The 27622-nt window shown below is 56.7% G+C and overlaps 1 protein-coding gene across 1 annotated transcript in view; it reads right to left on the reverse strand.

The window, feature by feature from the left end:
- LOC121274752 (protein LBH-like) overlaps positions 1-20888 on the reverse strand; it is an 87500-nt gene extending 66612 nt beyond the window's left edge. The window contains exons 1-2 of the mRNA XM_041182095.1: positions 20771-20888; positions 12774-12984 (exon numbers count right to left, since the gene is read on the reverse strand). Of these exons, the coding sequence (XP_041038029.1) occupies positions 12774-12984; positions 20771-20854 (295 nt within the window). The 5' untranslated portion in view covers positions 20855-20888. The remainder of the gene's footprint in view (positions 1-12773; positions 12985-20770) is intronic.
- Between the last annotated feature and the right edge of the window lie 6734 nt (positions 20889-27622).

The raw sequence follows: 27622 nt of genomic DNA on the forward strand, positions 1-27622 counted from the left end.
TCCACAGCTACACTCATTCTCCACTCCACAGCTACACTCATTCACCCCTCCACAGCTACACTCATTCTCCCCTCCACAGCTACACTCATTCTCCCCACCACAGCTACACTCATTCTCCCCACCACAGCTACACTCATTCTCCCCACCACAGCTACACTCATTCTCCCCACCACAGCTACACTCATTCTCCCCACCACAGCTACACTCATTGACCCACCACAGCTACACTCATTCTCCCCACCACAGCTACACTCATTCTCCCCACCACAGCTACACTCATTCTCCCCACCACAGCTACACTCATTCTCCCCTCCACAGCTACACTCATTCTCCCCTCCACAGCTACACTCATTCGCCCCCTCGCAGCTACACTCATTCTCCCCTCCACAGCTACACTCATTCTCCGCACCACTGTTACACTCATTCTCCCCTCCACAGCTACACTCATTCTCCGCACCACTGTTACACTTATTCTCCCCTCCACAGCTACACTCATTCTCCCCTCCACAGCTACACTCATTCTCCCCTCCACAGCTACACTCATTCTCCCCTCCACAACTACACTCATTCTCCCCACCACAGCTACACTCATTCTCCCCACCACAGCTACACTCATTCACCACACAGCTACACTCATTCTCCGCACCACAGCTACACTCATTCTCCCCTCCACAGCTACACTCATTCTTCCCTCCACAGCTACACTCATTCACCCCTCCACAGCTACACTCATTCTCCCCTCCACAGATACACTCATTCTCCCCACCACAGCTACACTCATTCTCCCCTCCACAGCTACACTCATTCTCCCCTCCACAGCTGAACTCTTTCTCCCCACCACAGCCACACTCATTCTCCCCATCACAGCTACACTCCATCGCCCCCCAACAGCTACACTCATTCTCCCCACCACAGCTACACTCATTCTCCCCACCACAGCTACACTCATTCTCCCCTCCACAGCTACACTCATTCTCCCCACCACAGCTACACTCATTCTCCCCACCACAGCTACACTCATTCTCCACACCACAGCTACACTCATTCTCCCCACCACAGCTACACTCATTCGCCCCTCCACAGCTACACTCATTCTCCCCTCCACAGCTACACTCATTCTCCCCATCACAGCTACACTCATTCTCCCCACCACAGCTACACTCATTCTCCCCACCACAGCTACACTCATTCTCCCCACCACAGCTACACTTATTCTCCCCTCCACAGCTACACTCATTCTCCTCACCACAGCTACACTCATTCTCCCCACCACAGCTACACTCATTCTCCCCACCACAGCTACACTTATTCTCCCCTCCACAGCTACACTCATTCTTCCCTCCACAGCTACACTCATTCACCCCTCCACAGCTACACTCATTCTCCCCTCCACAGATACACTCATTCTCCCCACCACAGCTACACTCATTCTCCCCTCCACAGCTACACTCATTCTCCCCTCCACAGCTGAACTCTTTCTCCCCACCACAGCCACACTCATTCTCCCCATCACAGCTACACTCCATCGCCCCCCAACAGCTACACTCATTCTCCCCACCACAGCTACACTCATTCTCCCCACCACAGCTACACTCATTCTCCCCTCCACAGCTACACTCATTCTCCCCACCACAGCTACACTCATTCTCCCCACCACAGCTACACTCATTCTCCACACCACAGCTACACTCATTCTCCCCACCACAGCTACACTCATTCGCCCCTCCACAGCTACACTCATTCTCCCCACCACAACTACACTCATTCTACCCACCACAGCTACACTCATTCTCCCCACCACAGCTACACTCATTCTCCCCATCACAGCTACACTCATTCTCCCCACCACAGCTGCACTCATTCTCCCCTCCACAGCTACACTCATTCACCCCTCCACAGCTACGCTCATTCTCCCCACCACAGCTACACTCATTCTCCCCACCACAGCTACACTCATTCTCCCCACCACAGCTACACTCATTCTCCCCTCCACAGCTACACTCATTCTCCCCACCACAGCTACACTCATTCTCCCCACCACAGCTACACTCATTCTCCCCACCACAGCTACACTCATTCTCCCCTCCACAGCTACACTCATTCTCCCCATCACAGCTACACTCATTCTCCCCACCACAGCTACACTCATTCTCCCCACCACAGCTACACTCATTCTCCCCTCCACAGCTACACTCATTCTCCCCACCACAACTACACTCATTCTCCCCACCACAGCTACACTCATTCTCCCCACCACAGCTACACTCATTCTCCCCTCCACAGCTACACTCATTCTCCCCTCCACAGCTACACTCATTCTCCCCTCCACAGTTACACTCATTGTCCCCACCACAGCTACACTCATTCTCCCCACCACAGCTACACTCATTCTCCCCACCACAGCTACACTCATTCTCCCCTCCACAGCTACACTCATTCACCCCTCCACAGCTACACTCATTCTCCCCTCCACAGCTACACTCATTCTCCCCACCACAGCTACACTCATTCTCCCCTCCACAGCTACACTCATTCTCCCCACCACAGCTACACTCATTCTCCCCACCACAGCTACACTCATTCTCCCCACCACAGCTACACTCATTCTCCCCACCACAGCTACACTCATTCTCTCCACCACAGCTACACTCATTCTCCCCACCACAGCTACACTCATTCTCCCCTCCACAGCTACACTCATTCTCCCCTCCACAGCTACACTCATTCTCCCCATCACAGCTACACTCCATCGCCCCCCAACAGGTACACTCATTCTCCACACCACAGCTACACTCATTCTCCCCACCACAGCTACACTTATTCTCCCCTCCAAAGCTACACTCATTCTCCCCACCACAGCTACACTCATTCTCCCCACCACAGCTACACTCATTCTCCCCTCCACAGTTACACTCATTCTCCCCACCACAGCTACACTCATTCTCCCCTCCACAGCTACACTAATTCGCACCTCCACAGCTACACTCATTCTCCCCACCACAGCTACACTCATTCTCCCCACCACAGCTACACTCATTCTCCCCTCCACAGTTACACTCATTCTCCCCACCACAGCTACACTCATTCTCCCCTCCACAGCTACACTCATTCTCCCCACCACAGCTACACTCATTCTCCCCACCACAGCAACACTCATTCTCCCCTCCACAGCTACACTCATTCTCCCCTCCACAGCTACACTCATTCTCCCCTCCACAGCTACACTAATTCGCACCTCCACAGCTACACTCAATCTCCACACAGCTACACTCATTCTCCACTCCACAGCTACACTCATTCTCCCCTCCACAGCTACACTCATTCTCCCCACCACAGCTACACTCATTCTCCCCACCACAGCTACCCTCGTTCTCCCCTCCACAGCTACACTCATTCTCCCCTCCACAGCTACACTCATTCTCCACTCCACAGCTACACTCATTCTCCCCTCCACAGCTACACTCATTCTCCCCTCCACAGCTACACTCATTCTCCCCACCACAGCTACACTCATTCTCCCAACCACAGCTACACTCATTCTCCCCTCCACAGCTACACTCATTCTCCCCTCCACAGCTACACTCATTCTCCCCTCCACAGCTACACTCATTCTCCCCTCCACAGCTACACTCATTCTCCCCACCACAGCTACACTCATTCTCCACTCCACAGCTACACTCATTCTCCCCTCCACAGCTACACTCGTTCTCCCCACCACAGCTACCCTCGTTCTCCCCTCCACAGCTACACTCCTTCTCACCTCCACAGCTACACTCATTCCCCCTCCACAGCTACACTCATTCTCCACACAGCTACACTCATTCTCCCCTCCACAGCTACACTCATTCTCCCCACCACAGCTACACTCATTCTCCCCACCACAGCTACACTCATTCTCCCCACCACAGCTACACTCATTCTCTCCACCACAGCTACACTCATTCTCCCCACCACAGCTACACTCATTCTCCCCTCCACAGCTACACTCATTCTCCCCACCACAGCTACACTCATTCTCCCCACCACAGCTACACTCATTCTCTCCACCACAGCTACACTCATTCTCCCCACCACAGCTACACTCATTCTCCCCTCCACAGCTACACTCATTCTCCCCTCCAGAGCTACACTCATTCTCCCCATCACAGCTACACTCCATCGCCCCCCAACAGGTACACTCATTCTCCACACCACAGCTACACTCATTCTCCCCACCACAGCTACACTTATTCTCCCCTCCAAAGCTACACTCATTCTCCCCACCACAGCTACACTCATTCTCCCCACCACAGCTACACTCATTCTCCCCACCACACCTACACTCATTGTCCCCTCCACAGTTACACTCATTCTCCCCACCACAGCTACACTCATTCTCCCCTCCACAGCTACACTCATTCTCCCCTCCACAGCTACACTCATTCTCCCCTCCAGAGCTACACTCATTCTCCCCATCACAGCTACACTCCATCGCCCCCCAACAGGTACACTCATTCTCCACACCACAGCTACACTCATTCTCCCCACCACAGCTACACTTATTCTCCCCTCCAAAGCTACACTCATTCTCCCCACCACAGCTACACTCATTCTCCCCACCACAGCTACACTCATTCTCCCCACCACAGCTACACTCATTCTCCCCACCACAGCAACACTCATTCTCCCCTCCACAGCTACACTCATTCTCCCCTCCACAGCTACACTCATTCTCCCCTCCACAGCTACACTAATTCGCACCTCCACAGCTACACTCAATCTACACACAGCTACACTCATTCTCCACTCCACAGCTACACTCGTTCTCCCCTCCACAGCTACCCTCGTTCTCCCCTCCACAGCTACACTCATTCTCCCCACCACAGCTACCCTCGTTCTCCCCTCCACAGCTACACTCATTCTCCCCTCCACAGCTACACTCATTCTCCACTCCACAGCTACACTCATTCTCCCCTCCACAGCTACACTCATTCTCCCCTCCACAGCTACACTCATTCTCCCCACCACAGCTACACTCATTCTCCCCTCCACAGCTACACTCATTCTCCCCTCCACAGCTACACTCATTCTCCCCTCCACAGCTACACTCATTCTCCCCTCCACAGCTACACTCGTTCTCCCCACCACAGCTACCCTCGTTCTGCCCTCCACAGCTACACTCCTTCTCACCTCCACAGCTACACTCATTCTCCCCTCCACAGCTACCCTCGTTCTCCACTCCACAGCTACACTAATTCGCACCTCCACAGCTACACTCAATCTCCACACAGCTACACTCATTCTCCACTCCACAGCTACACTCATTCTCCCCTCCACAGCTACACTCATTCTCCCCACCACAGCTACACTCATTCTCCCCACCGCAGCTACCCTCGTTCTCCCCTCCACAGCTACACTCATTCTCCCCTCCACAGCTACACTCATTCTCCACTCCACAGCTACACTCATTCTCCCCTCCACAGCTACACTCATTCTCCCCTCCACAGCTACACTCATTCTCCCCACCACAGCTACACTCATTCTCCCAACCACAGCTACACTCATTCTCCCCTCCACAGCTACACTCATTCTCCCCTCCACAGCTACACTCATTCTCCCCTCCACAGCTACACTCATTCTCCCCTCCACAGCTACACTCATTCTCCCCTCCACAGCTACACTCATTCTCCCCACCACAGCTACACTCATTCTCCCCACCACAGCTACACTCATTCTCTCCACCACAGCTACACTCATTCTCCCCACCACAGCTACACTCATTCTCCCCTCCACAGCTACACTCATTCTCCCCTCCAGAGCTACACTCATTCTCCCCACCACAGCTACACTCATTCTCCCCTCCACAGTTACACTCATTCTCCCCACCACAGCTACACTCATTCTCCCCTCCACAGCTACACTAATTCGCACCTCCACAGCTACACTCATTCTCCCCACCACAGCTACACTCATTCTCCCCACCACAGCTACACTCATTCTCCCCTCCACAGTTACACTCATTCTCCCCACCACAGCTACACTCATTCTCCCCTCCACAGCTACACTCATTCTCCCCACCACAGCTACACTCATTCTCCCCACCACAGCAACACTCATTCTCCCCTCCACAGCTACACTCATTCTCCCCTCCACAGCTACACTCATTCTCCCCTCCACAGCTACACTAATTCGCACCTCCACAGCTACACTCAATCTCCACACAGCTACACTCATTCTCCACTCCACAGCTACACTCATTCTCCCCTCCACAGCTACCCTCGTTCTCCCCTCCACAGCTACACTCATTCTCCCCACCACAGCTACCCTCGTTCTCCCCTCCACAGCTACACTCATTCTCCCCTCCACAGCTACACTCATTCTCCACTCCACAGCTACACTCATTCTCCCCTCCACAGCTACACTCATTCTCCCCTCCACAGCTACACTCATTCTCCCCACCACAGCTACACTCATTCTCCCCTCCACAGCTACACTCATTCTCCCCTCCACAGCTACACTCATTCTCCCCTCCACAGCTACACTCATTCTCCCCTCCACAGCTACACTCATTCTCCCCTCCACAGCTACACTCGTTCTCCCCACCACAGCTACACTCATTCTCCCCACCACAGCTACACTCATTCTCCCCTCCACAGCTACACTCATTCTCCCCTTCACAGCTACACTCATTCTCCCCTCCACAGCTACACTCATTCTCCCCACCACAGCTACACTCATTCTCCCCTCCACAGCTACACGCATTCTCCCCTCCACAGCTACACTCATTCTCCCCTCCACAACTACACTCGTTCTCCCCTCCACAGCTACACTCCTTCTCACCTCCACAGCTACACTCATTCTCCCCTCCACAGCTACCCTCGTTCTCCCCTCCACAGCTACCCTCGTTCTCCCCTCCACAGCTACACTCATTCTCCCCACCACAGCTACACTCATTCTCCCCTCCACAGCTACACACATTCTCCCCTCCACAGCTACACTCATTCCCCCTCCACAGCTACACTCATTCTCCACACAGCTACACTCATTCTCCCCACCACAGCTACACTCATTCTCCCCACCACAGCTACACTCATTCTCCCCTCCACAGCTACACTCATTCTCCCCTCCACAGCTACACTCATTCTCCCCTCCACAGCTACACTCATTCTCCCCACCACAGCGACACTCATTCTCCCCTCCACAGCTACACTCATTCTCCCCACCACAGCTACACTCATTCTCCCCACCACAGCTAAACTCATTCACCTCTCCACAGCTACACACATTCTCCCCACCACAGCTACACTCATTCTCCCCACCACATCTACTCACATTCTCCCCTCCACAGCTACACTCATTCTCCCCACCACAGCTACACTCATTCTCCCCTCCACAGCGACACTCATTCTCCCCTCCACAGCTACACTCATTCTCCACTCCACAGCTACACTCATTCTCCCCACCACAGCTACACTCATTCTCCCCACCACAGCGACACTCATTCTCCCCACCACAGCTACCCTCGTTCTCCCCTCCACAGCTACACTCATTCTCCCCTCCACAGCTACACTCATTCTCCACTCCACAGCTACACTCATTCTCCCCTCCACAGCTACACTCATTCTCCCCTCCACAGCTACACTCATTCTCCCCACCACAGCTACACTCATTCTCCCCACCACAGCTACACTCCTTCTCACCTCCACAGCTACACTCATTCCCCCTCCACAGCTACACTCATTCTCCACACAGCTACACTCATTCTCCCCACCACAGCTACACTCATTCACCCCTCCACAGCTACACTCATTCTCCCCACCACAGCGACACTCATTCTCCCCACCAGAGCAACACTCATTCTCCCCTCCACAGCTACACTCATTCTCCCCTTCACAGCTACACTCATTCTCCCCACCACAGCTACACTCATTCTCCCCTCCACAGCTACACTCATTCTCCCCTCCACAGCTACACTCATTCTCCCCTCCACAGCTACACTCATTCTCCCCTCCACAGCTACACTCATTCTCCCCACCACAGCAACACTCATCTCCCCTCCACAGCTACACTCATTCTCCCCACCACAGCTACACTCATTCTCCCCACCACAGCTACACTCATTCTCCCCTCCACAGCTACACTCATTCTCCACACAGCTAAACTCATCCTCCCCGCCACAGCTACACTCATTCTCCACACCACAGCTACACTCATTCTCCCCTCCACAGCTACACTCATTCTCCCCACAGCTACACTCATTCTCCCCACCACAGCTACACTCATTCTCCCCTCCACAGCTACACTCATTCTCCTCTCCACAGCTACACTCATTCTCCCCTCCACAGCTACACTCATTCTCCCCTCCACAGCTACACTCATTCTCCCCTCCACAGCTACACTCATTCTCCCCACCACAGCTACACTCATTCTCCCCTCCACAGCTACACTCATTCCCCCTCCACAGCTACACTCATTCTCCCCACCACAGCAACACGCATTCTCCCCACCACAGCAACACTCATTCTCCCCACCACATCTACACTCATTCTCCCCTCCACAGCTACACTCATTCTCCCCTCCACAGCGACACTCATTCTCCCCACCACAGCTACACTCATTCTCCGCACAGCAACACTCATTCTCCCCACCACAGTTACACTCATTCTCCCCACCACAGCTACACTCATTCTCCCCTCCACAGCTACACTCATTCTCCCCACCACAGTTACACTCATTCTCCCCTCCACAGCTACACTCATTCTCCCCACCACAGCTACAATCATTCTCCCCTCCACAGCTACACTCGTTCTCCCCACCACAGCTACACTCATTCTCCACACCACAGCTACACTCATTCTACCCTCCACAGCTACACTCATTCTCCCCACCACAGCTACACTCATTCTCCCCACCACAGCTACACTCATTCTCCCCACCACAGTTACACTCATTCTCCCCTCCACAGCTACAATCATTCTCCCCTCCACAGCTACACTCATTCTCCCCTCCACAGCTACACTCATTCTCCCCACCACAGCTACACTCATTCTCCCCTCCACAGCTACACTCATTCTCCCCTCCACAGCTACACTCATTCTCCCCTCCACAGCTACACTCATTCTCCCCTCCACAGCTACACTCATTCTCCCCTCCACAGCTACACTCGTTCTCCCCACCACAGCTACACTCATTCTCCCCACCACAGCTACACTCATTCTCCCCTCCACAGCTACACTCATTCTCCCCTTCACAGCTACACTCATTCTCCCCTCCACAGCTACACTCATTCTCCCCACCACAGCTACACTCATTCTCCCCTCCACAGCTACACGCATTCTCCCCTCCACAGCTACACTCATTCTCCCCTCCACAACTACACTCGTTCTCCCCTCCACAGCTACACTCCTTCTCACCTCCACAGCTACACTCATTCTCCCCTCCACAGCTACCCTCGTTCTCCCCTCCACAGCTACCCTCGTTCTCCCCTCCACAGCTACACTCATTCTCCCCACCACAGCTACACTCATTCTCCCCTCCACAGCTACACACATTCTCCCCTCCACAGCTACACTCATTCTCCCCTCCACAGCTACACTCATTCTCCACACAGCTACACGCATTCTCTCCACCACAGCTACACTCATTCTCCCCACCACAGCTAAAGTCATTCTCCACTCCACAGCTACACTCATTCTCCCCTCCACAGCTACACTCATTCTCACCACCACAGCTACACTCATTCTCCCCACCACAGCGACACTCATTCTCCCCTCCACAGCTACACTCATTCTCCCCACCACAGCTACACTCATTCTCCCCACCACAGCTACACTCATTCTCCCCTCCACAGCTACACTCATTCTCCCCACCACAGCTACACTCATTCTCCCCACCACAGCTACACTCATTCTCCCCTCCACAGCTACACTCATTCTCCCCACCACAGCTACACTCATTCTCCCCTCCACAGCGACACTCATTCTCCCCTCCACAGCTACACTCATTCTCCACTCCACAGCTACACACATTCTCCCCACCACAGCTACACTCATTCTCCCCACCACAGCGACACTCATTCTCCCCACCACAGCTACCCTCGTTCTCCCCACCACAGCTACACTCATTCTCCCCACCACAGCTAAAGTCATTCTCCACTCCACAGCTACACTCATTCTCCCCTCCACCGCTACACTCATTCTCCCCTCCACAGCTACACTCATTCTCCCCACCACAGCTACACTCATTCTCCCCACCACAGCTACACTCATTCTCCCCTCCACAGCTACACTCATTCTCCCCTCCACAGCTACACTCATTCTCCCCTCCACAGCTACACTCATTCTCCCCACCACAGCTACACTCATTCTCCACTCCACAGCTACACTCATTCTCCCCTCCACAGCTACACTCATTCTCCCCACCACAGCTACCCTCGTTCTCCCCTCCACAGCTACACTCCTTCTCACCTCCACAGCTACACTCATTCCCCCTCCACAGCTACACTCATTCTCCACACAGCTACACTCATTCTCCCCACCACAGCTACACTCATTCACCCCTCCACAGCTACACTCATTCTCCCCACCACAGCGACACTCATTCTCCCCACCACAGCAACACTCATTCTCCCCTCCACAGCTACACTCATTCTCCCCTTCACAGCTACACTCATTCTCCCCACCACAGCTACACTCATTCTCCCCTCCACAGCTACACTCATTCTCCCCTCCACAGCTACACTCATTCTCCCCTCCACAGCTACACTCATTCTCCCCTCCACAGCTACACTCATTCTCCCCACCACAGCAACACTCATCTCCCCTCCACAGCTACACTCATTCTCCCCACCACAGCTACACTCATTCTCCCCACCACAGCTACACTCATTCTCCCCTCCACAGCTACACTCATTCTCCCCTCCACAGCTACACTCATTCTCCCCACCACAGCTACACTCATTCTCCCCTCCACAGCTACACTCATTCTCCCCTCCACAGCTACACTCATTCTACCCTCCACAGCTACACTCATTCTCCCCACCACAGCTACACTCATTCTCCCCTCCACAGCTACACTCATTCTCCTCTCCACAGCTACACTCATTCTCCCCTCCACAGCTACACTCATTCTCCCCTCCACAGCTACACTCATTCTCCCCTCCACAGCTACACTCATTCTCCCCACCACAGCTACACTCATTCTCCCCTCCACAGCTACACTCATTCTCCCCTCCACAGCGACACTCATTCTCCCCACCACAGCTACACTCATTCTCCGCACAGCTACACTCATTCTCCACACCACAGCTACACTCATTCTCCCCTCCACAGCTACACTCATTCTCCCCACCACAGTTACACTCATTCTCCCCACCACAGCTACACTCATTCTCCCCTCCACAGCTACACTCATTCACCCCTCCACAGCTACACTCATTCTCCCCACCACAGCTACACTCATTCTCCCCTCCACAGCTACACTCATTCTCCCCACAGCTACACTCATTCTCCCCACCACAGCTACACTCATTCTCCCCTCCACAGCTACACTCATTCTCCCCTCCACAGCTACAGTCATTCTCCCCTCCACAGCTACACGCATTCTCCCCTCCACAGCTACACTCATCTCCCCTCCACAGCTACACGCATTCTCCCCACCACAGTTACACTCATTCTCCCCACCACAGCTATACTCATTCTCCCCTCCACAGCTACACTCATTCTCCCCACCACAGTTACACTCATTCTCCCCTCCACAGCTACACTCATTCTCCCCACCACAGCTACAATCATTCTCCCCTCCACAGCTACACTCATTCTCCACACCACAGCGACACTCGTTCTCCCCACCACAGCTACACTCATTCTCCACACCACAGCTACACTCATTCTCCCCTCCACAGCTACACTCATTCTCCCCACCACAGTTACACTCATTCTCCCCTCCACAGCTCCACTCATTCTCCCCTCCACAGCTACACTCATTCTCCCCACCACAGCTACACTCATTCTCCCCTCCACAGCTACACTCATTCTCCCCACCACAGCTACACTCATTCTCCACACCACAGCTACACTCATTCTCCCCTCCACAGCTACACTCATTCTCCCCACCACAGTTACACTCATTCTCCCCTCCACAGCTACCCTCGTTCTCCGCACATCGCTTCATTCCCGTCTCACACCCATTCAATTAACTCCCAGCCCTCACTCAAATAACCATCCTTCACATGACCCCCTCAGTGCCTTTCCTTTTCATTCCCCCCCCCCTTCTCTCTCACTCCTCCCTCCTCCGTCCCATCCCCTTCCCCTCCCGTCCTCCTCCCTTTCCCCTCCCATCCCCCTACCTCCCCACTCGCCCCTTCCTTCTCCCTCCCCTTCCCTCCCCCCTGCCTCCCCCTCCCCCTCACCCTCAGTCTCCTCACCCTCCCTCTCCCCTTCACCCCGCTATCTCCCATTCACTCTCCTTCTCCCCCTCATCTCACCCTCACCCTCCCTCCCTCATCACCCTGCGCTCTCCCCCTCACCCCTTCATCGCCCCATTACCTCCCTCTCTCCCCCTCCTTCACCCCTTCCTTCCTCCCAATTCCCTCTGTCCTTCATGTCTCCCTCCCCTCCCATCCCTTTTCCCCCCACCCCGCTTCCCCTCCAACTTCCTTCCCCCCCTTGCTTTGCTCTCTCCTTCATCCCTCTTCTGTCCTTCCCCCCCTCCTCTCTCTCCAGCACCTCTCTGCCCCTCAACCCACATCTCCCCTCAGCTCCTTCCCCTCCCTTCCCTTTCCCAACCCAGTGTACCTGGCTCGCTTTCCACTGGGGCCCCCTCTCCAGAATGGGGACGGTTGCCCTCTCCCTGTGGGGTCTGCTCGGTGATGAGGAACTCCTCGGGGGGCCAGCGCAGCTCCCCACTCTCCACCTCACTGACGTCAGTCGGTTCCACCACAATGGACGGCAAACGGTCCTTGAGTTTGCACTGACCCTCGTAGGAATCGCAGGGGTCGGGAAAGATCTAGGAGCGGGTGGGAGAGCGGGATAGGGAGAGATGGTGCACGAGAGGAGGGTGGGGGGGTGGGGAGTAGGAGAGAGAGATGGATAGAGAGTAGGGAATAGAGAGAGGATGGTGAGAGAGATGGAGGATAAAGGAAGAGAATGAAAGAGAGAGAGATGGAGGAGTTGGGGAGAGAGAGGAGAGAAACTCATTAGTGAAAATCATTTGCCAGTTCCACGTCCATTCTCCATGTTTGTTTAGATGAGATGTTAAACCCGGGTTTATTGGATCTGGGGTGGCTCCATGGATAACTCTCCTACCCCTGAGCAGGAAAGCCCCAGGTTCAGGGCCCACTCCAGGACTTATTGGCTGTGGTGCAGTCAACCAGTGGGTATAGGTGCTGGTTCCACCACCAGGGTGTCAATAGGAAGATGACGAAGCAGCTTTGTGCCAACGCATGTAACATGGGGAAAACGTGGAAGAGAAAGCAACTAGCTAAATGCAGATTTATACTGGCAGATTTATACTCACATCAATACCCTGCCTCACCCCAGCTCGGGTGCCACATGCCCCCACTTCATCCACCCCGCCCCCCCCCCCGAACAACTTTCTCAATTCCCCTAATGCCTCCCCCCGGTTATCACAAGAACCTCCGGGCTGGATTATCCAGAGCGCAATGAGACAGGAGGGAACAAGTGAGCTGCAGCTGGAGAAGTGGGGAAGGGTTTTTGCTCAGGGAGGTAACGTGGACATGTTCAATGGTCAAACAGTCAAAGAAGAAGGCAGAGAGTTTTACAGGGGAGTTATTTGCTGGAAGGAAGCCAGTCCTGCCCAGCTCTCCATGCCAACATCCATTCTCCACAGGAACTGTCCAAAGGGAGTGAGCAGAGCATCAGATAACAGCAATAACGTGTGAAAATTGAAGGGCTGTCTGTTTATCAGTTCCGGACCGATGTGAAGACAGAACTGTACAGATTGTACCCAGTGCACCGGACTATAAGGAGCAGTCCGGCTGGTTGTTGGTTATCAGAATGCTGAAGTCTGACATGGATCTAGGTTAAACCCTGGATGGAAAAAGCAAGGAGAGGAATTCAATATATTGTCTTGTTGCAGATGTTACCATAGCAACTCTCAATTTTAAACTTTCAGACAACTATGAGACACAACACATGTTCCCTGCTTCATTAAGCAAGAGCAGAGCGGGTTCCCAGTGAGATCTCCCTGCTGAAAGGTGGATAGATTGACCTGGGTATCTTTCTGAGCTTGTGTAGGATGTGTAGTTACACGGGGAGTGTGTGTACACTGTAACTGGATGTGTAGTTACACGGGGAGTGTGTGTACACTGTAACTGGATGTGTAGTTACACGGGGAGTGTGTGTACACTGTAACTGGATGTGTAGTTACATGGGGAGTGTGTGTACACTGTAACTGGATGTGTAGTTACATGGGGAGTGTGTGTACACTGTAACTGGATGTGTAGTTACATGGGGAGTGTGTGTACACTGTAACTGGATGTGTCGGTACATGGGGAGTGTGTGTACACTGGATGTGTAGGTACATGGGGAGTGTGTACACTGGATGTGTAGGTACATGGGGAGTGTGTGTACACTGGATGTGTCGGTACATAGGGAGTGTGTGTACGCTGCATGTGTCGGTACATGGGGAGTGTGTGTACACTGGATGTGTCGGTACATGGGGAGTGTGTGTACACTGGATGTGTAGGTACATGGGGAGTGTGTGTACACTGGATGTGTAGGTACATGGAGAGTGTGTGTACACTGGATGTGTAGGTACATGGGGAGTGTGTGTACACTGGATGTGTAGGTACATGGGGAGTGTGTGTACACTGGATGTGTAGGTACATGGGGAGTGTGTGTACACTGTAACTGGATGTGTAGGTTCATGGGGAGTGTGTGTACACTGGATGTGTAGGTGCATGGGGAGTGTGTGTACACTGGATGTGTAGGTACATGGGGAGTGTGTGTACACTGTAACTGGATGTGTAGGTACATGGGGAGTGTGTGTACACTGGATGTGTAGGTACATGGGGAGTGTGTGTACACTGTAACTGGATGTGTAGGTACATGGGGAGTGTGTGTACACTGTAACTGGATGTGTAGGTTCATGGGGAGTGTGTGTACACTGGATGTGTAGGTGCATGGGGAGTGTGTGTACACTGGATGTGTAGGTACATGGGGAGTGTGTGTACACTGTAACTGGATGTGTAGGTACATGGGGAGTGTGTGTACACTGTAACTGGATGTGTAGGTTCATGGGGAGCGTGTGTACACTGGATGTGTAGGTGCATGGGGAGTGTGTGTACACTGGATGTGTAGGTACATGGGGAGTGTGTGTACACTGTAACTGGATGTGTAGGTTCATGGGGAGCATGGGTACACTGGATGTGTAGGTGCACGGGGAGTGTGTGTACACTGTAACTGGATGTGTAGGTTCATGGGGAGCATGGGTACACTGGATGTGTAGGTGCACGGGGAGTGTGTGTACACTGGATGTGTAGGTACATGGGGAGTGTGTGTACACTGTAACTGGATGTGTAGGTGCATGGGGAGTGTGTACACTAGATGAGTCTGTGGTTCCCTTCTGTCTGCGAGTTTTGTAAAGAAGAGTTTGTATTTGTGGGGCCCCAGGGACACCCCCTCCCCCACTCTCCCCGATTCTCCTCTGGGTAAAGGCTGCAAAGGCCAGGCTTTGACACCCTGCTTTGTGCAGGGAGCTGCTATCGGTGTTGTTGGGGTGTGTGGGGGTGCTTACAGGACCCACAGTCTGTCCTGGTGTGCTGAGCGTGGAGGGCAGTCCCCAAAGACCACAGTCTCTCTAGGGAGAGGGTGGGTACAGTCTCTGTCTTCCGGGGATGGGTGTGGCAAGAGAACCCGCTATCCTTCTCAGGTGTGGTGGGGTGGTGGGGTAGTGGTTGGGGTACAGGACCCAAAGTCTCTCCTGGGGCAGGTGGTACAAGACTTAGGAGTACATCAGGAGTACACCAGGAGTGATCCAGGAGTACACCAGGAGTGATCCAGGAGTACACCAGGAGTGATCCAGGAGTACACCAGGAGTGATCCAGGAGTACACCAGGAGTGATCCAGGAGTACACCAGGAGTGATCCAGGAGTACACCAGGAGTGATCCAGGAGTACACCAGGAGTGATCCAGGAGTGATCCAGGAGTGATCCAGGAGTACACCAGGAGTGATCCAGGAGTACACCAGGAATAATCCAGGAGTGATCCAGGAGTACATCGGGAATAAGACCATAAGAGCAGAAATTAGGCCATTCGGCCCATCGAGTCTGCTCCGCCATTCAATCAGGGCTGATAAGTTTCTCAACCCCATTCTCCCACCTTCTCCCTGTAACCTTTGATCCCCTTACCAAGCAAGAACCTATCTATCTCGGTCTTAAATACACTCAATGACCTGGCCTCCACAGCCTTCTGTGGCAATGAATCCCATAGATTCACCACTCTCTGGCTAAAGAAGTTTCTCCTCATCTCTGTTCTAAAAGGTCTTCCCTTTACTCTGAGGCTGTGCCCACGGGTCCTAGTCTCTCCTACTAATGGAAACATCTTCCCCACATCCACTCTATCCAGGCCTTTCAGTATTCTGTAAGTTTCAGTCAGATCCGCCCCCCCCCCCACCTCATCCTTCTAAACTCCATCGAGTATAGACCCAGAGACCTCAAAAGTTCCTCATATGTTAAGCCTTTCATTCCTGGGATCGTTCTCGTGAACCTCCTCTGGACTCTCTCCAGGGCCAGAACATCCTTCCTGAGATACTGGGCCCAAAATTGCTCACAATATTCTAAATGTGGTCTGACCAGAGCCTTATAAAGCCTCAGCAGCACATCCCTGCTTTTATATTCTAGTCCTCTCGAAATAAATGCCAACATTGCATTTGCCTTCCTAACTACTGACTCAACCTGCAAGTTAACCTTAAGAGAATCCTGGACTAGGACTCCCAAGTTCCTTTGCACTCCAGATTTCTGAATTCTCTCCCCATTTAGAAAATAGTCTATGGCTCTATTCTTCCTACCAAAGTGCATGACCTCACACTTCCCCACGTTGTATTCCATCTGCCACTTCTTTGCCCATTCTCCTAACCTGTCCAAATCCTTCTGCAGCCTCCCCACCTCCTCAATACTACCTGTCCCTCCACCTATCTTTGTATCGTCTGCAAACTTAACCAGGATGCCCTCAGTTCCTTCATCTAGATCATTAATGTATAAAGTGAAAAGTTGTGGCCCCAACACTGACCCCTGCGGAACTCCACTAGTCACCGGCCGCCATCCTGAGAAGGACCCCCTTATCCCCACTCTCTGCCTCCTGCCAGACAGCCAATTTTCTATCCATGCTAGTACCTTGCCTCTAACACCATGGGCACTTATCTTACTGAGCAGCCTCCTGTGCGGCACCTTGTCAAAGGCCTTCTGGAAGTCCAAGTAGATAACATCCATTGGCTCTTCTTTGTCTAACCTGCTCGTTACCTCATCAAAGAATTCTAACAGATTTGTCAGGCATGACCTCCCCTTGATGAAATCATGCTGACTTTGCCCGATTTTACCATGCACTTCCAAGTATTCTGAAATCTCATCCTTAATAATGAGCTCTAAAATCTTACCAACGACTGAGAACAGGCTAATCGGCCTGTAATTTCCCGTCTTTTGCCTCACTCCCTTCTTAAACAGGGGGGTTACATTAGTGATTTTCAACCTCTGAGACCCTCCCTGACTCGAGTGATTCCTGAAAGATTGCCACTAACGCCTCCACTATCTCTTCAGCTATCTCCTTCAGAACTCGGGTGGAATCCATCTGGTCCAGGTGATTTATCCATCTTCAGACCTTTCAGTTTTCCTGAATGATCCAGGAGTGTGTCAGGAGTGTTCCAGGAATACATCAGCCCATTGAGTCTACTAGCTGACTATACTACTAGCTGACTATACTACTAGCTGACTATACTACTAGCTGAGTATACTACTAGCTGACTATACTACTAGCTGAGTATACTACTAGCTGACTATACTACTAGCTGACTATAGTAGACGGAACTGGGTTGTCAGTCAGAGCGACAGAGAAGACCATTCAGTCCATCGTGTCCACAAGCTGATAGCCTGTGCTGGATAGAAATGGTTCTCCAACAATCTGTTTGAATTTGTTCCACAAACAAAATGAGGCTTTTTGTAATTTCTCAGGAACCCAGATTCAACAAATTATTTATAGACAGACTCAATGAATCAAAAACACATTTTTAAACTGGCAGGAAAGGACCCCAAACTGTTCCCCTCTCACTCAACCTTCAAACTGAGGGATCTGGGTGTCCTAGTGCATGAATCACAAAAGGTTAGTATACAGGTACAGCAGGGAATTAGGAAAGCTAATCGAATGTTATCGTTTATTGTGAGGGGAATTGAATACAAAAGGGACGTTATACTACAGTTATACAGGGCACTGGAGATTCCCCCAAACCACCCCCCCCCCCGATTCACCCCGCATCCCCAATTGCCCTGCCACTTCCCGATATCTTCCCACAACCCACTTCCCCACACGTAGTGATTCCTGATCCCTGATCGACTCCCCGATTCCCCCACATTCCCCAATTCCCCCACACTCCCTGATACATGTACTCCCCGATTCCCCCCCACACTCCCCGATTCCCCCCCACACTCCCCGATTCCCCCACACTCCCCGATTCCCCCCACACTCCCCGATTCCCCCCCACACTCCCCGATTCCCCCCCCCACACTCCCCGATTCCCCCCCACACTCCCCGATTCCCCCCCACACTCCCCGATTCCCCCCACACTCCCCGATTCCCCCCCCACACTCCCCGATTCCCCCACACTCCCCGATTCGCCCCACACTCCCCGATTCGCCCCACACTCCCCGATTCCCCCCCACACTCCCCGATTCCCCCCCACACTCCCCGATTCCCCCCACACTCCCCGATTCCCCCACACACTCCCCGATTCCCCCCACACTCCCCGATTCCCCCCCACACTCCCCGATTCCCCCACACTCCCCGATTCCCCCACACTCCCCGATTCCCCCCCACACTCCCCGATTCCCCCCCACACTCCCCGATTCCCCCCCACACTCCCCGATTCCCCCACACTCCCCGATTCCCCCACACACTCCCCGATTCCCCCACACTCCCCGATTCCCCTCACACTCCCCGATTCCCCCCCCCACACTCCCCGATTCCCCCCCACACTCCCCGATTCCCCCCCACACTCCCCGATTCCCCCCCACACTCCCCGATTCCCCCCCCACACTCCCCGATTCCCCCCCCACACTCCCCGATTCCCCCCCCACACTCCCCGATTCCCCCACACACTCCCCGATTCCCCCCCCACACTCCCCGATTCCCCCCCCACACTCCCCGATTCCCCCCCACACTCCCCGATTCCCCCCCCACTCCCCGATTCCCCCCCACACTCCCCGATTCCCCCCCCACACTCCCCGATTCCCCCCACACTCCCCGATTCCCCCCCCACACTCCCCGATTCCCCCCCCCACACTCCCCGATTCCCCCCCCCACACTCCCCGATTCCCCCCACACTCCCTGATTCCCTCCCACACTCCCCGATTCCCCCACACTCCCCGATTCCCCCACACTCCCCGATTCCCCCCCCACACTCCCCGATTCCCCCCCCCCACACTCCCCGATTCCCCCCGCACACTCCCCGATTCCCCCCCCCACACTCCCCGATTCCCCCCCACACTCCCCGATTCCCCCCCCCACGCTCCCCGATTCCCCCACACTCCCCGATTCCCCCACACTCCCCGATTCCCCCCCCACACTCCCCGATTCCCCCCCCACACTCCCCGATTCCCCCCCACACTCCCCGATTCCCCCCCCCACGCTCCCCGATTCCCCCACACTCCCCGATTCCCCCACACTCCCCGATTCCCCCCCCACACTCCCCGATTCCCCCCCCACACTCCCCGATTCCCCCCCCCACACTCCCCGATTCCCCCCCCACACTCCCCGATTCCCCCCCACACTCCCCGATTCCCCCCCCCACACTCCCCGATTCCCCCCCCACACTCCCCGTTTCCCCACCCACACTCCCCGATTCCCCCCCCACACTCCCCGATTCCCCCCCCCACACTCCCCGATTCCCCCACACTCCCCGATTCCCCCCCCACACTCCCCGATTCCCCCCCACACTCCCCGATTCCCCCCCACACTCCCCGATTCCCCCCCCACGCTCCCCGATTCCCCCCCCACACTCCCCGATTCCCCCACACTCCCCGATTCCCCCACACTCCCCGATTCCCCCCCCACACTCCCCGATTCCCCCCCCACACTCCCCGATTCCCCCCCCCACACTCCCCGATTCCCCCCCCCACACTCCCCGATTCCCCCCACACTCCCCGATTCCCCCACACACTCCCCGATTCCCCCCACACTCCCCGATTCCCCCCCACACTCCCCGATTCCCCCACACACTCCCCGATTCCCTCCCACACTCCCCGATTCCCCCCACACTCCCCGATTCCCCCCCCACACTCCCCGATTCCCCCCACACTCCCCGATTCCCCCCGCACACTCCCCGATTCCCCCCCCACACTCCCCGATTCCCCCCCACACTCCCCGATTCCCCCCCCACACTCCCCGATTCCCCCCCCACACTCCCCGATTCCCCCCCCACACTCCCCGATTCCCCGCTGAAATCTCCAATTCCTACCCCCGTCCTCCTTGTCTGCTCCTCCCCGCTGCTGCATTGTGTCTCTGCTCAGCCTCTGGCCTGCTATCTCCCCTCCACTGCCCAGGGGATCCAGGCTGGACGCTCATACCTGGAAGGGAAGTCTGTTCTCATCATGTTTGAGACCCACTTCCTCAGCCGATGGTTTACAGCTGTTGATCATCACATCTGTCATGGTGGCGTTTTGGGTCACAGTTTCCTAAGAAAGAGAGATGAGGAAAAGATCCATAACTGAGTCACAAAGTGACCCCTTCATTGTCCATCTGCCTAACCTTTGCCCTCAGCCTCATGATGCTGATGGACTCTCTGCCTCGACTCCTGAGCCTTTCCCTCCCTCCTTCTTGACCCCAACACTCTGACTTCCCTCCGGGTTCAGCCTCCCACCACCCCCCTAATCTCCATCCCATCTGGTGCCCTGCCCACTGCCTCCACACCATCCCCTTGGTCTGACTGTCCACCAGACCAGCTCAATCTCACATTCTGACAGACCCCAGCCCCAACACTCTGCCTATCCTCCACACTCCCACCCCACTGTCCTGCTTTGCAGGGTATCCCAGGTACAGGAGTGGGGGCAAACCCCAGGTACAGGAGTGGGGGCAAACCTCAGGCACAGGAGTGGGGGCAAACCCCAGGTACAGGAGTGGGGGAAAACCTCAGGCACAGGAGTGGGGGCAAACCTCAGGCACAGGAGTGGGGGCAAACCCCAGGTACAGGAGTGGGGGCAAACCCCAGGTACAGAAGTGGGGGCAAACCTCAGGTACAGGAGTGGAGGCAAAGCCCAGGTACAGGAGTGGGGGCAAAGCCCAGTTACAGGAGTGGGGGCAAAGCCCAGTTACAGGAGTGGGGGCAAAGCCCAGGTACAGGAGTGGGGGCAAAGCCCAGTTACAGGAGTGGGGGCAAAGCCCAGTTACAGGAGTGGGGGCAAAGCCCAGTTACAGGAGTGGGGGCAAAGCCCAGTTACAGGAGTGGGGGCAAACAACAGGTACAGGAGTGGGGGCAAACCCCAGGTACAGGAGAGGGCGCAAGCCCCCTGTACAGGAGAGGGGGTGTATCCCGGGTATAGGAGAGGGGGTGTAACCCAGGTACAGGAGAGGGCGCGTACCCCGGGTACAGGAGAGGGCGCGTACCCCGGGTACAGGAGAGGGCGCGTACCCCGGGTACAGGAGAGGGCGCGTACTCCGGGTACAGGAGAGGAGGTGTATCTCATGTACAAGAGAGGGGGTGTACCCCGGGTACAGGAAAGGAGGTGTAACCCGGGTACAGGAGAGGGGGTGTAGCCCGGGTACAGGAGAGGGGGTGTACCCTGGGTACAGGAGAGGGGGTGTACCCCGGGTACAGGAGAGGGACGTACCCCGGTTACAGGAGAGGGGTGTACCCCGGGTACAGGAGAGGGAGTGTACACCGGGTACAGGAGAGGAGGTGTACCCTAGGTGCAGGAGAGGGGGTGTACCCCGGGTACAGGAGAGGGGACGTACACCGGGTACAGGAGAGGGGGTGTACACCTGGTACAGGAGAGGGGGTGTACACTGGGTACAGGAGAGGGGGTGTACACCGGGTACAGGAGAGGGTGTGTACCCCGGGTACAGGAGAGGGGTGTACCCCGGGTACAGGAGAGGGGGTGTACTCCGGGTACAGGAGAGGAGACGTACCCCGGGTACAGGAGAGGAGACGTACCCCGGGTACAGGAGAGGGGACGTACACCGGGTACAGGAGAGGGGGTGTACCCCGGGTACAGGAGAGGGGTGTACACCGGGTACAGGAGAGGGGCTGTACCCCGGGTACAGGAGAGGGGACGTACCCCGGGTACAGGAGAGGAGACGTACCCCGGGTACAGGAGAGGAGACGTACCCCGGGTACAGGAGAGGAGACGTACCCCGAGTACAGGAGAGGTGGTGTACCCCGGGTACAGGAGAGGTGGTGTACCCTGGGTACCGGAGAGGGGACGTACACCGGGTACAGGAGAGGGGACGTACACCGGGTACAGGAGAGGGGACGTACACCGGGTACAGGAGAGGAGACGTACACCGGGTACAGGAGAGGGGACGTACACTGGGTACAGGAGAGGGGGTGTACACCGGGTACAGGAGATGGGGTGTACACCGGGTACAGGAGAGGGGGTGTACCCCGGTTACATAAGAGGGGGTGTACCCCGGGTCCAGGAGAGCGGGTGTACGCGGGGTACAGGAGAGGGGGTGTACACCAGGTACAGGAGAGGGGGTGTAACCCGGTTACAGGAGAGGGGGTGTACCCCGGGTACAGGAGAGGGGGTGTACCCCGGTTACAGGAGAGGGGGTGTACCCCGGGTCTAGGAGAGCGGGCGTACCCCGGGTACAGGAGAGGGGGTGTACCCAGGGTACAGGAGAGGGGGTGTACACCAGGTACAGGAGAGGGGGTGTACACCAGGTACAGGAGAGGGGGTGTACCCCGGTTACAGGAGAGGGGGTGTACCCCGGTTACAGGAGAGGGGGTGTACCCCGGTTACAGGAGAGGGGGTGTACCCCGGTTACAGAAGAGGGGGTGTACCCCGATTACAGGAGAGGGGGTGTACCCCGATTACAGGAGAGGGGGTGTACCCCGGTTTCAGGAGAGGGGGTGTACACCGGTTACAGGTGAGGGGGTGTACCCTGTGTACAGAAGAGGGGGTGTACACTGGTTACAGGAGAGGGGGTGTACCCTGGGTACAGGAGAGGTGGTGTACCCCGGGTACAGGAGAGGTGGTGTACCCCGAGTACAGGAGAGGTGGTGTACCCCGGATACAGGAGAGGGGACGTACACCGGGTACAGGAGATGGGACGTACACCGGGTACAGGAGAGGGGACGTACACCAGGTACAGGAGAGGGGACGTACACCGGGTACAGGAGAGGGGGTGTACCCCGGGTACTGGAGAGGGGCTGTACCCCGGGTACAGGAGAGGGGACGTACCCCGGGTACAGGAGAGGAGACGTACCCCGGGTACACTAGAGGAGACGTACCCCGGGTACAGGAGAGGGGACGTACCCCGGGTACAGGAGAGGTGGTGTACCCCGGGTACAGGCGAGGGGACGTACACTGGGTACAGGAGAGGGGACGTACCCCGGGTACTGGAGAGGGGCTGTACCCCGGGTACAGGAGAGGGGACGTACACCGGGTACAGGAGAGGGGGTGTACCCCGGGTACTGGAGAGGGGCTGTACCCCGGGTACAGGAGAGGGGACGTACACCGGGTACAGGAGAGGTGGTGTACCCCGGGTACAGGAGAGGAGACGTACACCGGGTACAGGAGAGGGGGTGTACACCGGGTACAGGAGAGGGGGTGTACACCGGGTACAGGAGATGGGGTGTACCCCGGGTACAGGAGAGGGGTGTACACCGGGTACAGGAGAGGGGCTGTACCCCGGGTACAGGAGAGGGGCTGTACCCCGGGTACAGGAGAGGGGACGTACCCCGGGTACAGGAGAGGAGACGTACCCCGGGTACAGGAGAGGAGACGTACCCCGGGTACAGGAGAGGAGACGTACCCCGAGTACAGGAGAGGTGGTGTACCCCGGGTACAGGAGAGGTGGTGTACCCCGGGTACCGGAGAGGGGACGTACACCGGGTACAGGAGAGGGGACGTACACCGGGTACAGGAGAGGGGACGTACACCGGGTACAGGAGAGGAGACGTACACCGGGTACAGGAGAGGGGACGTACACCGGGTACAGGAGAGGGGGTGTACACCGGGTACAGGAGAGGGGGTGTACACCAGGTACAGGAGAGGGGGTGTACCCCGGTCACAGGAGAGGGGGTGTACCCCGGTTTCAGGAGAGGGGGTGTACCCCGGTTACAGGTGAGGGGGTGTACCCTGTGTACAGGAGAGGGGGTGTACACTGGTTACAGGAGAGGTGGTGTACCCCGGGTACAGGAGAGGTGGTGTACCCCAGGTACAGGAGAGGTGGTGTACCCCGGGTACAGGAGAGGGGACGTACACCGGGTACAGGAGAGGGGACGTACACCGGGTACAGGAGAGGTGGTGTACCCCAGGTACAGGAGAGGTGGTGTACCCCGGGTACAGGAGAGGGGACGTACACCGGGTACAGGAGAGGGGACGTACACCGGGTACAGGAGAGGGGACGTACACCGGGTACAGGAGAGGGGACGTACACAGGGTACAGGAGAGGGGACGTACACCGGGTACAGGAGAGGGGCTGTACCCCTGGTACTGGAGAGGGGGTGTACCCCGGGTACAGGAGAGGGTGTGTACCCCGGGTACAAGAGAGGGTGTGTACCCCGGGTACAGGAGAGGGTGTGTAGCCCGGGTACAGGAGAGGGTGTGTAGCCCGGGTACAGGAGAGGTGGTGTACCCCGGGTACAGGAGAGGTGGTGTACCCCGGGTACAGGAGAGGGGACGTACCCCGGGTACAGGAGAGGAGACGTACCCCGGGTACAGGAGAGGAGACGTACCGCGGGTATAGGAGATGTGGTGTAACCCGGGTACAGGAGAGGGGGTGAACCCCGGGTACAGGAGAGGGGGTGAACCCCGGGTACAGGAGAGGGGGTGTACCCTGGGTACAGGAGAGAGGACGTACACCGGGTACAGGAGAGGGGGTGTACACTGGGTACAGGAGAGGTGGTGTACCCCGGGTACAGGAGAGGGGGTGTACCCTGGGTACAGGAGAGGAGACGTACACCGGGTACAGGAGAGGGGGTGTACCCTGGGTACAGGAGAGGTGGTGTACCCTGGGTACAGGAGAGGGGACGTACCCCGGGTACAGGAGAGGGGACGTACCCCGGGTACAGGAGAGGTGGTGTACCCCGCGTACAGGAGAGGGGGTGTACCCTGGGTACAGGAGAGGGGACGTACTCCGGGTACAGGAGAGGGGACGTACCCCGGGTACAGGAGAGGGGGTGTTCCCTGGGTACAGGAGAGGGGGTGTACCCCGGGTACAGGAGAGGGGGTGTACCCTGGGTACAGGAGAGGGGGTGTACCCTGGGTACAGGAGAGGGGGTGTACCCCGGGTACAGGAGAGGGGGTGTACACCTGGTACAGGAGAGGAGGTGTACACCGGGTACAGGAGAGGGGGTGTACTCCGGGTACAGGAGAGTGGGTGTACACCGGGTACAGGAGAGGGGCTGTACCCCGGGTACAGGAGAGGGGACGTACCCCGGGTACAGGAGAGGAGACGTACCCCGGGTACAGGAGAGGAGACGTACCCCGGGTACAGGAGAGGAGACGTACCCCGGGTACAGGAGAGGAGACGTACCCCGGGTACAGGAGAGGAGACGTACCCCGGGTACAGGAGAGGAGACGTACCCCGGGTACAGGAGAGGTGGTGTACCCCGGGTACAGGAGAGGTGGTGTACCCTGGGTACCGGAGAGGGGACGTACACTGGGTACAGGAGAGGGGGTGTACACCGGGTACAGGAGATGGGGTGTACACCGGGTACAGGAGATGGGGTGTACACCGGGTACAGGAGAGGGGGTGTACCCCGGGTACAGGAGAGGGGGTGTACCCCTGGTACAGGAGAGGGGATGTACCCTGGGTACTGGAGAGGGGGTGTACCCTGGGTACTGGAGAGGGGGTGTACCCTGGGTACTGGAGAGGGGGTGTACCCCGGGTACTGGAGAGGGGGTGTACCCTGGGTACTGGAGAGGGGGTGTACCCCGGGTACAGGAGAGGGGGTGTACCCCGGGTACTGGAGAGGGGGTGTACCCCGGGTACTGGAGAGGGGGTGTACCCTGGGTACTGGAGAGGGGGTGTACCCCGGGTGCTCTGCAGACTGGATGATGCGGGTCTCTCTCTCCCACCACAGGGATTGGGATCAGTGAGGGAGAGAGTGATTACTGAAAGGATAAAGTCTGTCTGTGTTAAACTCCTGTTAGAGCAGATCAAGCACTGGGAGCCTGAGAAGCAGCATGGGGAGGTGGGGGTAGTGGGGATGGTGGTGGGGGTTAGAGGGGGTGGGGAGGTGGGGGTAGTGGGGATGGTGGTGGGGGTTAGAGGGGGTGGGGACGTGGGGGTAGTGGGGATGGTGGTGGGGGTTAGAGGGTGTGGGGAGGTGGTGTAGTGTGGAGGTGGGGGGGTGGGTGTGGGATAGTGTGGAGGTGGGGGGGGTGGGATAGTGTGGAGGTGGGGGGGGTGGGATAGTGTGGAGGTGGGGGGGTGGGATAGTGTGGAGGTGGGGGGGGGTGGGATAGTGTGGAGGTGGGGGGGGGTGGGATAGTGTGGAGGTGGGGGGGGTGGGATAGTGTGGAGGTGGGGGGGGTGGGATAGTGTGGAGGTGGGGGGGGTGGGATAGTGTGGAGGTGGGGGGGGTGGGATAGTGTGGTGTTGGGGGGGTGGTGTAGTGTGGAGGTGGGGTGGGGGTGGGATAGTGTGGAGGTGGGGGGGGTGGGATAGTGTGGTGTTGGGGGGGTGGTGTAGTGTGGAGGTGGGGTGGGGGTGGGATAGTGTGGAGGTGGGGGGGGTGGGTGGGATAGTGTGGAGGTGGGGGGGGGGTGTGGGATAGTGTGGAGGTGGGGTGGGTGGGATAGTGTGGAGGTGGGGGGGGGGGTGGGATAGTGTGGAGGTGGGGGGGGGGGTGGGATAGTGTGGAGGTGGGGGGGTGTGGGATAGTGTGGAGGTGGGGGGGTGGGATAGTGTGGAGGTGGGGGGGGGTGGGATAGTGTGGAGGTGGGTGGGGGGGTGGGATAGTGTGGAGGTGGGGGGGGGGTGTGGGATAGTGTGGAGGTGGGGGGGGGGTGGGATAGTGTGGAGGTGGGGGGGGGTGGGATAGTGTGGAGGGGTGGGGGGTGGGATAGTGTGGAGGTGGGGGGGGGGGTGGGATAGTGTGGAGGTGGGGGGGGGTGTGGGATAGTGTGGAGGGGGTGGGTGTGGGATAGTGTGGAGGTGGGGGGGGGTGTGGGATAGTGTGGAGGGGGTGGGTGTGGGATAGTGTGGAGGTGGGGTGGGTGTGGGATAGTGTGGAGGTGGGGGGGTGTGGG

Source organism: Carcharodon carcharias, assembly GCF_017639515.1.
Source record: "Carcharodon carcharias isolate sCarCar2 chromosome 37 unlocalized genomic scaffold, sCarCar2.pri SUPER_37_unloc_6, whole genome shotgun sequence".
Classification (NCBI taxonomy): Eukaryota; Metazoa; Chordata; class Chondrichthyes; order Lamniformes; family Lamnidae; genus Carcharodon; species Carcharodon carcharias.